This window comes from Topomyia yanbarensis, chromosome 2 (genome assembly GCF_030247195.1).
Source record: "Topomyia yanbarensis strain Yona2022 chromosome 2, ASM3024719v1, whole genome shotgun sequence".
Classification (NCBI taxonomy): Eukaryota; Metazoa; Arthropoda; class Insecta; order Diptera; family Culicidae; genus Topomyia; species Topomyia yanbarensis.
In genome coordinates, this window is record NC_080671.1 from 314813700 (window position 1) to 314826621 (window position 12922).

General features: G+C 41.0%; 1 protein-coding gene across 1 annotated transcript in view; it reads right to left on the reverse strand.

Annotated features, from left to right (window-relative positions):
• Positions 1–12922, reverse strand: part of LOC131683631 (cardioacceleratory peptide receptor-like) — a 200631-nt gene that overhangs the window by 18062 nt on the left and 169647 nt on the right. Inside the window, exon 4 of the mRNA XM_058965765.1 lies at positions 5964–6099. Coding sequence (XP_058821748.1) covers positions 5964–6099 — 136 coding nt within the window. The remainder of the gene's footprint in view (positions 1–5963; positions 6100–12922) is intronic.

Here is a 12922-nt window from a genome sequence, read left to right on the forward strand (position 1 = left end):
GTATTTCACAATTGGCAGCAATCCAGGTGATCAGGCATTGTAATTCTCTCTCACTCACGCGAGAAGAAGCTTATCCGATGTACAACTTTTCCGAGATAAGATGAGTCGCAAAATTCTCCGTCTCCACAAATAGCGTGAGAATGATTTTCCGGATAAAATTTATTTGACGGCATAGAAATATGATAGATTTGTTTTTTCGTGTTTTGGAATAACGACAGGAAAGCAGCGAGCGAAAAAAGGATACCGTGATAAACTCATTCACTCATTCTCCGATTGTTTTATTTATCCGGAGAAATAACACGTTGTATCTATCCGGAGAAGTTGTGTGAGTGCCAATAACTTTTCGTGTGAAAATGTGAGTTTTCATTGTCGCAGTAGCAAACTATCCGGGCGCATTTACTCATATGAGCGATTAATGCAATGCCTGCAGGTGATATTTCAAGTACACCTGTCTATTGACTGTTGCAGTTGTTACGAATGGAGTACTCCGCTTCCCAACCAACAAATTGCTTGCCAAATCAAGTATTTTTAACAAACTTGCACATCTTCTGTTTTCCAACTTCTTCAGGATCGTTATACGCATGGCGAGCCGTGAAGAAAAGCAGCTCAGGAAGCTGTCGGAAGTCTGCTTTCACACAAGTCTCGTCATTTTTGATGAGACAATAAGGTTTCGTCAAGAGCTGAGTATAAAGCATCCGCGCACGTGATTTCCCCATTGCTTACTGTCGTTCATCACGATTCGGCCCCTCTTGGGCTTTGTACGTGTATAGTTCTTCATGTTGTTTTGCATCTTGCCCAAAATTGGCATCACTGTTTGCTATATTCCGGTCGTCAGTAGAGCTGATAGTTTTTTTTTTTTTGATTTTTTAGTGTTTTACACTCGCGATTATTTTTATTCTCGTTTTGTCTGTATATCGTTTTATTCGGTAGTACGTGTGCATTGAAATTTCGTGACTTCAAGCACGATTATATCTACCGGTGTGATTCGTGAAAGTGATTGTTTTTGGTTGTGATTTTTGTTTTCACTTGACATTATCACTGCACAGACGTTACGCTCAATTTTTTCGCCAAAAGCGACATCTGCTGGTGGGTAGTTGAGTTGTCGCACGTTGCGTGCAAGTTCGCTTCCATTGACGCACGTTACCCGTTAGCGTTTTCCTGCGCATATTGCATACCCGCTAGGCGTTATTTCTACATCAACAGCATGGCTTGTAAGAACTGCTCGAAAGTGGTTAATGATTCTGATCGAATCACATGTCGTGGATACTGCGGAAATTCGTTCCACATGATATGCGTCAAGATGGATTATGATGTTCGTGACGTCCTGGGAACCCACCCACGGAATCTATTCTGGATGTGCGACGGCTGTGCTGACTTATTCTCGAATGATAATTTCCGTAGAATGGCTTCGCGTTGTTGCGACATAGTGCCTGACAACAATTCTCTGAAATCTATAAAGAACGACATAGCTGATTTGAAAGATGTCGTCAAAGCTCTCTCGGTTAAAGTTGACTCAAAACCGCTATCCCCAACTATAACGCCTTGGAATCGAATTGCTGAATATAATCCAGTTTCAAACACGCCTAAGCGCAAACGGGAAGATGATTCGCTCAAAACAAAAATTCCAAATATTCGTGGATCCAAAGCTGCGTTTGAAACAATAAAAACAATTTCACCACCTGAGGAGCTGTTATGGGTTTACTTGTCAGCATTCGATCCCAGCACGACGGATGATGAAGTTTCTACCCTTGTGAAAGATTGTCTGGGGGAGAATCTGCAACCGAGAATAGTTCGTCTAGTTCCTAAGGACAAGGATCTCTCAACTTTGAGCTTCATTACTTTCAAAGTTGGCGTTAGCAAATCATACAGGGATAAGGCTCTGTCCAAAGACTCTTGGCCGGAGAACATCTACTTTCGTGAATTTGTGACCAATTCAAAAATCCAACGACCTATCATCAGGATTGCGGCGGAGAAGAATCCATCTGGTGGTGGACAGTAGCGCCAAGCTGTTCCGGATAAACTCATCTGTCCAACTTCTTGTATCCCGGCGAGCGATTTAGGTTTACCTGGCGAATCGGCGACTTCTTCTGTGTCAGGTAAAGCCAAGAAGGGTATATGTCCTTCCGAAGCAATACAAGATGCTGCACGCCCTCAATGTAAATTTCACTTACAGTCTGCTGATGAACACAACTCTACCGCCGCTGTGAATCTTCAATGTCAAAAACAAAATTTGGATCCCATCGTAACGAGCACGTCTCTTCATAGCACATTCGGCTCTACAACGATCACAGAAGGACTAAGCACTCTATGCTATGCTGGTATGACTCATCGCACCCTGGGACGCACTGCAGCTAGCACTATGGAAGCCCTAGATCCCCCTGCCATAGTCGAGCCATTGCAGCCAGCGTTCACCAGTCGTCCCGGTCCTGTGTGCAGGAGTGGTGAAGGGGTCTTCCAAATCGATACCAACGGCAATCAATCGCGGCATTCAAACCTACAAATATATTACCAGAATGCCGGTGGTATGAATTCAGTAATCGAAGATTATTTGGTAGCAAGTTCGGATGAATGCTTCGACATAATCGCCCTCACAGAGACGTGGCTTAGCGATAGCACTCTGTCAGTGCAAGCATTTGGTGCCAACTACGATGTTTTCCGAACTGATCGCAGCTCACGTAACAGTCTCAAGGCTACCGGCGGCGGGGTACTTGTGGCTATCCATCGTCGATTGAAAGCGCAACTGATTGACGATACTTTGGGGGTCTGTGTCGAGCAGGTGTGGGTGCGAATCAAACTGGCTGGCTACGCACTTTTTCTTTGCGTGGTTTATCTTCCACCGGACCGCACTCGCGATTCGACATTGATTGATTCACATACTGAGTCACTGGAACGGATTTCCGCTCAAGCAAGCCCGGTTGATGAGATCCTGATTGTTGGTGATTTCAATTTCTCCGGATTAAAATGGCGCTCTGCTTCTGACGGATTTATGTTCGCTGATCCCGAATTGTCATCTTTTCATGCTGGTATCACCAGTTTGCTTGACTGCTACAGTCTAAATCTGCTGCGCCAAACGAATAATGTGGTGAACGAGAACAACAGAATCCTTGATCTCTGTTTTTCGAGCAAATCTGACTACGCGCCAAAAGTTACCGCAGCACCGTTCCCCCTGGTAAAGACTGTTAGACATCACCCTCCCCTGCATATATTGCTTGAAGCGATTCGAGTGAAGCATGACTGCTATGCTTCTGACACCGTCAGCTATAATTTTAGAAAAGCCAACTATAATAGCATTATTGACTTCCTGTCGAATATCCACTGGACTGAAATTCTCGACAATGATGATGTCAACGTTGCAGTGCAGACCTTCTCCAATGTTATGAGCTATGCTATCGATCGCTATGTACCCAAAAGAAGTGGCCTTCAATCTAAGCACCCAGCGTGGCAGACTGCCGAGCTGAGACGGTTAAAAGCGACTAAAAGAGCCGCTCTGAAGAAGTACTCCAAGTTTGGGGGCTACGTGCTGCGACAACACTACGTTCATGTTAACCAAGTCTATAAAAAGACATCGAAGCGTTGCCATGCCGATTACTTGCGAAACGTGCAACGTAAGTTGAAGTCCGAACCTAAAACATTCTGGAAGCATGTAAACGAGCAAAGAAAGGAATCCGGGTTGCCTTCAACGATGAGCTATGGAGGACGTATGAGCTCTAGTTTACAGGAGATCTGCCAACTATTCTCTGAAAAGTTCGCGAGTGTTTTCTCCAACGAGAAACTGACATCGACCCAGGCTTCACGCGCGGCTCTCAATGTACCTCAATCATACCAGTCTTTGAACTCTATCAATATCGACAATAATATGGTACAACTGGCGATTAGGAAAATGAAGGCTTCAACCTCGGCAGGCCCAGATGGTATACCAACTATTATTCTAAAAAAAATGCTCTGCCGGTCTAATTGAACCTCTTTGTCATCTGTTTCAATTGTCGCTAACAACCGGAGTATTTCCCGAACTCTGGAAATCCTCCTTCATGTTTCCAGTTCACAAAAAAGGTGATAAAAAGGTAGTTGACAACTACCGTGGTATTACAACGCTAAGCGCAGTTCCTAAGCTGTTTGAAATGGCTGTGTTGGAACCCATCTCCAGCCACTGCAAACAGTATATCTCCGAGACTCAGCATGGATTTATGCCGAAACGTTCAACATCTACGAATCTTCTGTCGTTCACAACATATGTTACAGATGCTATGTCGGACGGCCTTCAAACTGACGTTATCTACACGGATCTTTCCGCTGCTTTTGACAAGATAAATCACGCTATTGCAGTGGCAAAATTGGATAGACTTGGCTTTGGTACTAATATTCTCCGTTGGATGCAATCGTATCTCAGTGATCGTCGTCTAGCAGTCAAGATAGGTGATTGTGTATCCGAAGAGTTCTTTGCTTCATCTGGTATTCCGCAAGGCAGCCATCTCGGTCCATTGATTTTTCTTCTGTATTTCAACGACGTTAACTTTTGTTTAGAAGGACCACGGTTGTCTTTCGCCGACGACCTCAAGTTATACCATAGAATACGGAATACTGATGATGCAGCTTTCCTTCAACGCCAACTGGAAACGTTTGCGGAATGGTGCGAGATCAACCGAATGACCCTAAACCCCAAGAAATGTACGGTCATTACGTTCTCGAGGAAAAAAACGCCAATTCGATTCAATTACTGTCTAGCTGAATCCACAATTGACAGAGCGAATTGCGTCAAAGATCTTGGAGTTTTTCTCGATGAACAACTGACGTTTAAACAGCATATCAGCTATATTGTCGCAAAGGCGTCACGCTGTTTGGGGTTCATAATGAGAATATCTAAGCACTTTTCAGATATTTACTGCTTGAAATCTCTCTACTGCTCACTCGTTCGATCAACTCTGGAATATTGTTCAGTTGTGTGGAACCCTCATTATCTCAACGGTGTCCATCGAATTGAGACACTACAGCGCAGATTTGTTCGGTTTGCCCTTCGTCGATTGCCTTGGAGCAACCCTCACCAGCTGCCAAGTTATGAAAGCCGGGGTTTGCTTATTGGACTCGATACATTGCAAGTGCGACGGGATCTATTCCGTGCTATGACGATTTCGGATATTTTGCAAGATCGAATTGACTGCCCCGAGCTTCTCAGTGCGATAAATTTGAACGTTCGCCCTCGCGCCCTTCGCAATAATTTATTCCTCCGATTACCTCTTCGCCGGACTAACTATGGAGTAAACGGTGCCATCATTGGTTTGCAGCGGACCTTCAACAGAGTGTCATCCGAGTTCGATCTTCACATTCCACGTAGCAGATTACATGTTGACTTTTTAAATAGATTAAGAAATTATCATTAGGACCATACTGTGTCTGTTGATATTAATTAATTATAAATAAATAAATTATAAATAAATAATTATAAATAAAAGTTTTGTTCAAGTTTAGGTTTGTCGCCACATCTCTGACAACACAACTTACCATAGATTGGATCATTTCCAGCTTGTTGCAAATGACATGGTAAGAGAGATCCGGATTTTCTAGAAACGAGTGAGAAATTTTTTTTACACCGCTAATGTTCTTCAGACTCCATTTTCGCAACGGTTGACAATTTCTAGTGAAAAAAACTATACACATTTAACTAATATCCAAAAATTCAAGAGAAAATAATAGGGCAAAAGTCATAATTTGATAGTGCGTCAATTACGGAATAACCGTACATTTTTAAATGCATTAGAACTCCGATAAAAACAGTATCAATTTCATTGACTAAATTATTAATCGCACGCCAATTTATATTACCTGCCAAATCAATATGAAAACAGACTCACTTATACAGTAATGAAAAAATTTCCATCGTAATTACGGTCAAATTGCAAATTTCCCTATCCAATCGTGCAATGTGAACTTAGCACTAGACTGTGTATTGCTATTCGCCACCCACCTACCTGCTATTGCGAGCTGCTTGATGAAAAAGTTCATTCGGGACTTGCGGTTCTTGTTCAGCAGCATCGTTACCAGCACGGCCGAGTTTCCCAGGACAATGACAGTAAAAAGTGCCCATAATACTGCAAATTGTTCAGTCTGTAAATAGAGAGAGAGAAAAAAAAAAGAAAAAAAAAGGTGAAAGTAATGAGGGTGAAACACGTTAGCGGTAATTAGTGCTAATGATTTTTCTATTACGACCCGCTTTGTGTTCCTTCTGGGGAATTCGAGAGATTAACTCATTCATTTCCATACTATTTATGAATTAAATCATAATTTATTCGCGTGCCGTCTTCTATTTATTCGAATGGTGCTTCAGGACAATACGTATATTACGCAAATACAATGCTTTCGTAATTTATTGTTGATACTTTTTAAATACTTCCAAACGGAAACAAGCATTTTACCGGTATTCACAAAATTTCACACAATTGCAATGAAATGTATACAATAAGCTAAATCTTTCAAGATATTTTCCGATGCTTGGAAGTTTAAGTATTGTGTATCTTTCGACGCAGCTCGAAGATTTGAGATAATGTGTAGGTGTTATGTTTATAGTGAGGTTGAAAAGGGAATTTCTCTCGAAACCGATGCCGATCTAAGTTTCAATAAATACTAGCGAAACTTATGATGTACTGTGGTCATGTTCATGTGCGAAGGTCAAAGTTTGAACGATTTTGATTAAGTTCTTCTGAATAATGGTAGTCTAGCACATTGGAAATTATTCGACAAAAATCGTCTAGCTCATCTGGTTATCTTTGAAAGAGGGTCGACATTAGTTCACACGGGGAGAGGAGATGGTCCAAAATGAAGATTTTTGTCCAGATGCTATATGAACGGTCCCTAACTCAGTTTATTTCAAAATTGCGTATGTCATAAGACATCTAAACAGTTAAGTCAGAGGCGGAACCAGAAAAAAATTCAGGTGGATCTGAAATTTCGATTTTGAAATGAACATTGAACAATTCGTAACAATAGTCTTATTTGATTAAAATTAGTTTTGATGGTCAAAATTGGCTTGCAATGGTATTGAGTTTGAAATTAGTATAAAATTGAAACTAATTGAAAATTTCTTAATAAGTTGAAAAATTTCGGGATGGGTCCGGATCCTCCGACTGCATCCGCCACTAACTGAAGCTCTTCGTTTACACCGGAGATGCTTAGATTATTGTGTATCCAAAATACACAAGCGAACAGTTTATCTTTCAACCAACAACAATTGCAGTGGAGGGGGAAGTGAACCAAAATTAATATTCATTCTTTGCAATTCGCATTATTTCCCTGCGACTGCCCTTGAATGTTTCACAGTGTTGTTTGCTCCGAGCTATTGCGTGTAATGCATCACTTCCTACCCCGTCGTGAACCGTTAACGCGGAATTTTTCGAAACTCCGGGCGTGATGCAAGTTTACGCATCAGCGTGCACAGCAGTGGTTTGGCGGCATTTTGCGCGGAATTTTTTATACTACTTTATCCTCTGTTGTAGTAATTTCTTCCTCTCAACGATTGAATGTTGCCTACAACATGACGATTGGAGTAATACATAAATGGCAGCATTTAAGGGCGAGGAATGGTATACGGATTTTGTGACGAAGTTCGACGTGGGCCTAGTAACAATTTCTAACAAACAAGATATTAATAGCATACAAAATCGATGTTTATCCTTGGGGTCCGCTGCAAATCAGGGTGATTTCCAAGAGGCCCGTAGCACGAAAACGGGTGAAAACCGCTGGATTGGAATATCGGGATTGTATGGGAAAATTCCAGTGGCAAAAAGTCTAGCATTCACGTTTCAAGGTGAAAGCGCCTAGTCCAACGTGGATCGAAAAAGTCTTGAAATATTTCTAATTTCCGAAATTTTACCGGCATGGATTTTCTACCACGTACTACATTGGGAGTTATAGTAGGAATCATCAACCAAGACATCCAAGGGTTGCTGGCGATGACTGCAGTGTGGAAAACAAGTATTGTGACGCAAAGTTCAGCATTTGATTGATTGATTTTATGGAAAACACATTACTTTCATTGTTGCAGTGAATTATTTTAATGCTTTTCGGTGTTAAAAACTGGCTCAAGATTTCATTTTGCTTACTGGAAAAAATGAATCTGACTACAGTGGAATGCGAAGATTAATTAAGTTGATTGTAGCATGTAGCATAAACATAAACTTGCTCATCGAAAAATTGCATATATTTCAATATTTGCTAAAATGTTTTTTTTTGTTGTGAGAATGCGTAAATTTAAGACAATAACTCCATGTTATTAACAACGACAATAATATTTTGGAAAGCAGAAAATCATGAAAAATGACGTTTTCCAATTGTCTCTGGCAGGTAAGGATGGGTTTTTTGAGCACTTGATCATAATTTTTTTGTATTATTAATTATACACGCAAGAAGAATCAACCCTTTTTGAAACAACAAAACGTTTAGATCAATTTCAAACTTGACGAATGAGTATTTCAAACTGAAATGGGCGTTTTTAGTTCAACAAATACTTCTGCTTGTATTTTAAATAGAAACATTGTTGAAATAAAATAAAATTTACTAGATCGAACTGATCCCTTTGTTAAAAACCAACAGAATCTTTGTTTGATTTCAACTAGATTTGAGTTGTTCTCACCTTTGGTTAACACCTAAGGTTTTTTTTGTTTCTTCGAACTTGTTTGCTCTATTAAACTTATGAAATTAAACGAAACATGTTTTTAAACTATTCAAAAGCCAACAAATGAATTTGTTGCTAATTAAAACCAAAATTTGATTATGCTTACTGATTTTTTTTCTGCGTGTATAAATAATCTCTAGGCAGAATATTGAAAATAATCAAGATTTCAAAATATATCAAGTTAGTGGCTATTGATGATGTATATTTGAATTATGAATTATGAATTGAATGGTGTTATAATATTTTGTATAACAGGACTTATTCTGGAGCTGTGAGCTTTCATAGCGAAGAAAAGTAAAATAATGCGCGAAAACATTTTTTTTGGTCACTATCACATTATTTTGAAACTGTCGTTTAGTATCTTTGAAGAATATTACAACGTAAAGCTGCACCACTTCTAATGAAATAATTTTAATGGTTAAACCTCCTAGAAGTAATTTATAAAGTATTTATACTTCAACAAATTTAGGTCGAGATTTAGTGGTTTCAGCAGTATTCATAAATACGATTTCAAAAAACTATGTTAAAGGAAACGGGAAACGCGTATTGGTACGTCGACAGGGTGTACGCAGCTCACCTGGGTTCGATTCCCAAAACCCCTTTTTCTAATCTGAAAAAAGAAACGAAAAACTCTAGGAATCCTTAGTCTTCTAAAATCAAAATTCAAGGTAATCTCTGAAGCTTACAAAAAAAATTTATTTAAAAAGAATTGGTTTAAGAAAATTTCTTAAATATAGTTTTTTATCTCGATATATTGTATTTGTGTATTTGGAACAAAGTTGTATAAAATGACATTAATAACAACTTTTCTGAAGACACCAAGTCCCTTAAAGAATTATTATCCCCATAACTACTTTTAGGAGATTTTATCACCAACATTATTTTATCAAATGAAACACCTTTTATATGGGAAAGCTTCTTCGAGGTTGTTAAACCTTCAATGTTGATGGTTTCGAAATTTTATGATCTTGACCGTTAGAAAAGCTTTTGAACATTTATTCCACTTTAAAAGTTAACTTTGTATTTGCATTCTATGACTTCATTGGCATATTATAAAAGAACTTATAAAAGGCACCTGTTAGATTAATCTCGTTTTTGAACTTTCACTAATTTATTAAACTTACGTTAATTTTCGAAAAATCAACGATTTTCATCAACCCTTCCACCCAAATCAAATTTCTGACTACGCCACTGTCCTGACTACACGAGTCACTTTGACGACAAGCGAGCAGGTAGGATTGTGATGCCGGTAGTACCGGTACTGACAATCACAGGATTACCATTCCATTTTTAGTACCGAAATACCGGTATGCAATAAAAATAAGGTCAATAATAACTCTTCGAGCTCTCGATCGAAGCAGTTCGTTTTCTGGTGCTGTGCATAAAGTGAATAAGAATATAAATTTCAGTGAAGGTCAACCATTGTTTGAGGCAGTCTTTGTACGCCGGTGCCCAGGCTGGTGAAGTGAATACCAGAATAGTCGGACACGCCGCTATATAAGCTAAGTTTTTTTTTTCTTTCTTTCATTTCCCTTTCCCCGATCGGTCTCTACTTTTTCCCTTTCCCCTGAATAAAAATTTCATCTCTCGTTTACACCACGTGCTATCCTCGTGCCTAAATGGCCGAGAGCGAAGGAACATTGGATGGGAATGATATTCCCATGAATTTACCGGATAAACCCGAAATTACTCCCTCCCCTGATTCCCCCAGTCCTCCCCGTATTAAAACATACCCAGCCAATTCAAATGGACCCTGGGTGGTGTATTTCAGGCCCAACACGAAATCGCCTAATATTCTAGAGATCTCAAGGGAGCTGACTGCTAACTACCCGTCCGTAGCTCAGATAACACGTGTTCGAGCTAATAAGATACGCGTTATAGTAAATGACCTCGACCAGGCAAACCAGATTGCTCGCAGCGAACGTTTTACGAAGCAATTCAGAGTGTATGTGCTTTGTAGGGCAGTGGAGATCGATGGGGTCGTCGCCGAACCGGGTCTGAAGTGCGAAGACCTGTTGAAGTACGGGGTTGGCTGCTTTAAGGGCTCTTCACTTCAACAGGTGAAGATTCTGGAATGCAAGCAATTGTATTCTGCAAAAACTGAAGATGATAAAACAACTTATTGTCCGTCGTACTCGATTCCGGTGACTTTCTCCGGGTCTTCTCTTCCCAACTATGTCCTCCTGGATAAGGTTCACCTACCTGTTCGCCTGTTTGTACCGCGGGTGATGAACTGCAGCAATTGCAAGCAACTGGGCCACACAGCCACTTATTGTGGCAATAAAAAACGGTTCCGCGAATGCGAGGGAGAGCACGAGGACGACGCTTGCGGTGGAGAAGGTGAAAAGTGTATTTACTGCGGGGGCCCTCCGCATGCTCTTAAGTCAAGCCCGGCGTACAAGCAGCGCGGGGATAAAATTAGGCGCTCCCTTAAGGATCGCTCGAGGCACTCTTATGCGGAAATGCTAAAGAATGCTTCGCCATCTGTCCCTTCCGAAAATTCCTTTGCTCTTTTGGCTCGTGGTGAGCAAGAATCTGACGATCCACAAGAGGGAACATCTTTTGTTAACCCGGGGGAATCTAGAAAGAGGAGAAAGCTAGCCTCCCCTAGACTGCCTCGTAAGGGTGCCAAGGTGTCCTCCTCAGAGAGTGTGCCAACTACCTTTAATAAATCCAATGGAAGTGGTGCCCAAAAGCCGAAGCAAGTTGCTCCAGGACTTGGAAATTTTAATTCTAACAAGGAGTATCCACCACTTCCAGGGACACCAAAAACCCCAAGTGTCCCCTTTTTTCAAACAGACACTCAATCCAGTAATGAACTAATGAAATTTTCTAACATAGTGGACTTAATTTTCACAGCTTTCAATGTTACTGATCCTCTTAAAAGCCTTCTGATACGTTTTCTCCCTATAGTACGAACATTTTTAAAGCAGTTGACTGCTAAATGGCCCCTCCTTGCAGCGATCGTATCCTTCGATGGCTAAGTCATCGAACGAGGTCACCGATTCGATCACTGTTCTACAGTAGAACAGCAGAAGTATCCTCCCGAAAATCGATTCGTTTAAATTTTTACTAAATAGTTCAAAATGTGATGCTTTCGCATTATGTGAAACTTGGTTAACTTCCGATATAAATCTCAACTTCCACGACTTTAATATAATTCGTCTGGATCGAGAAAACCCCTATGGAGGAGTACTTTTTTGGGATTAAAAAGTGCTATTCTTTCAACCGAATAAACCTCCCTTCGACACCAGGCATTGAAATTGTCGCTTATCAAGTTATAATCAAAGATAAAGACCTTTGCATTGCTTCCATCTACATTCCTCCTAGAGCCTCGGTAGGGTACCGAACGCTTTGTAATATCACGGAATCCTTACCGGCACCGTGGCTAGTTCTGAGAGACTTTAACTCGCACGGTACGGTATGGGGCTGGCTTCATGATGATAATAGATCAACGTTAATCCAAGATCTTTGCGACAATTTCAACATGACCTTCTTAAACACGGGACATCGACATCGCTACAGTTAGATTGCTGGTGGAAGGTGATCCCTGATCCCCACGGTAGCGATAATTTGCCTATCGTGATTTCAATTGCTAACGGTTCAAGACCATCGGAAACAATCAATGCCTCGTATGACCTCACACGGAACATTGATTGGAAGAGTTACGCGATTGCAATATCCATTAAAATCGAATCCACTCAAGAATTTCCTCCGGAAGAAGAGTACAGGTATTTGGCTGGATTGATTCTCGAAAGTGCGAATCAAGCTCAGACTAAATTAGTACCCAGCGCGAATACCCATGGAAGGTCTCCCACCCTGTGGTGTGATAAAGAGTGCTCAGAGCTGTACGCGGAAAAGTCCACTGCATATAAGGCCTTCCGGGAAGACGGGTTGCCCGCTAGCTATCAACAGTACGCGTCGTTAGAAAAGCGAATGAAGAGTCTAATGAAAGCCAAAAAACGCAGTTATTGGCGCCGGTTCGTCGACGGGTTAACGAGAGAAACAGCGATGAGCACTCATTGGGGTACGGATCGACGTATGCGTAACCAAAACAGTACCAACGAGAACGTGGAATATTCAAACCGTTGGATATTCACTTTCGCCAAGAAGATCGGTCCGGACTCTGTCCCGGTACAGAAAACGTACCGCGCCGCGTCTCCTCCCGATACCGTGAACGAAACACCGTTTTCGATGGTGGAGTTCTCACTTGCTCTCTTGTCATGCAACAATAACGCCCCAGGGTTAGACAGAATCGAA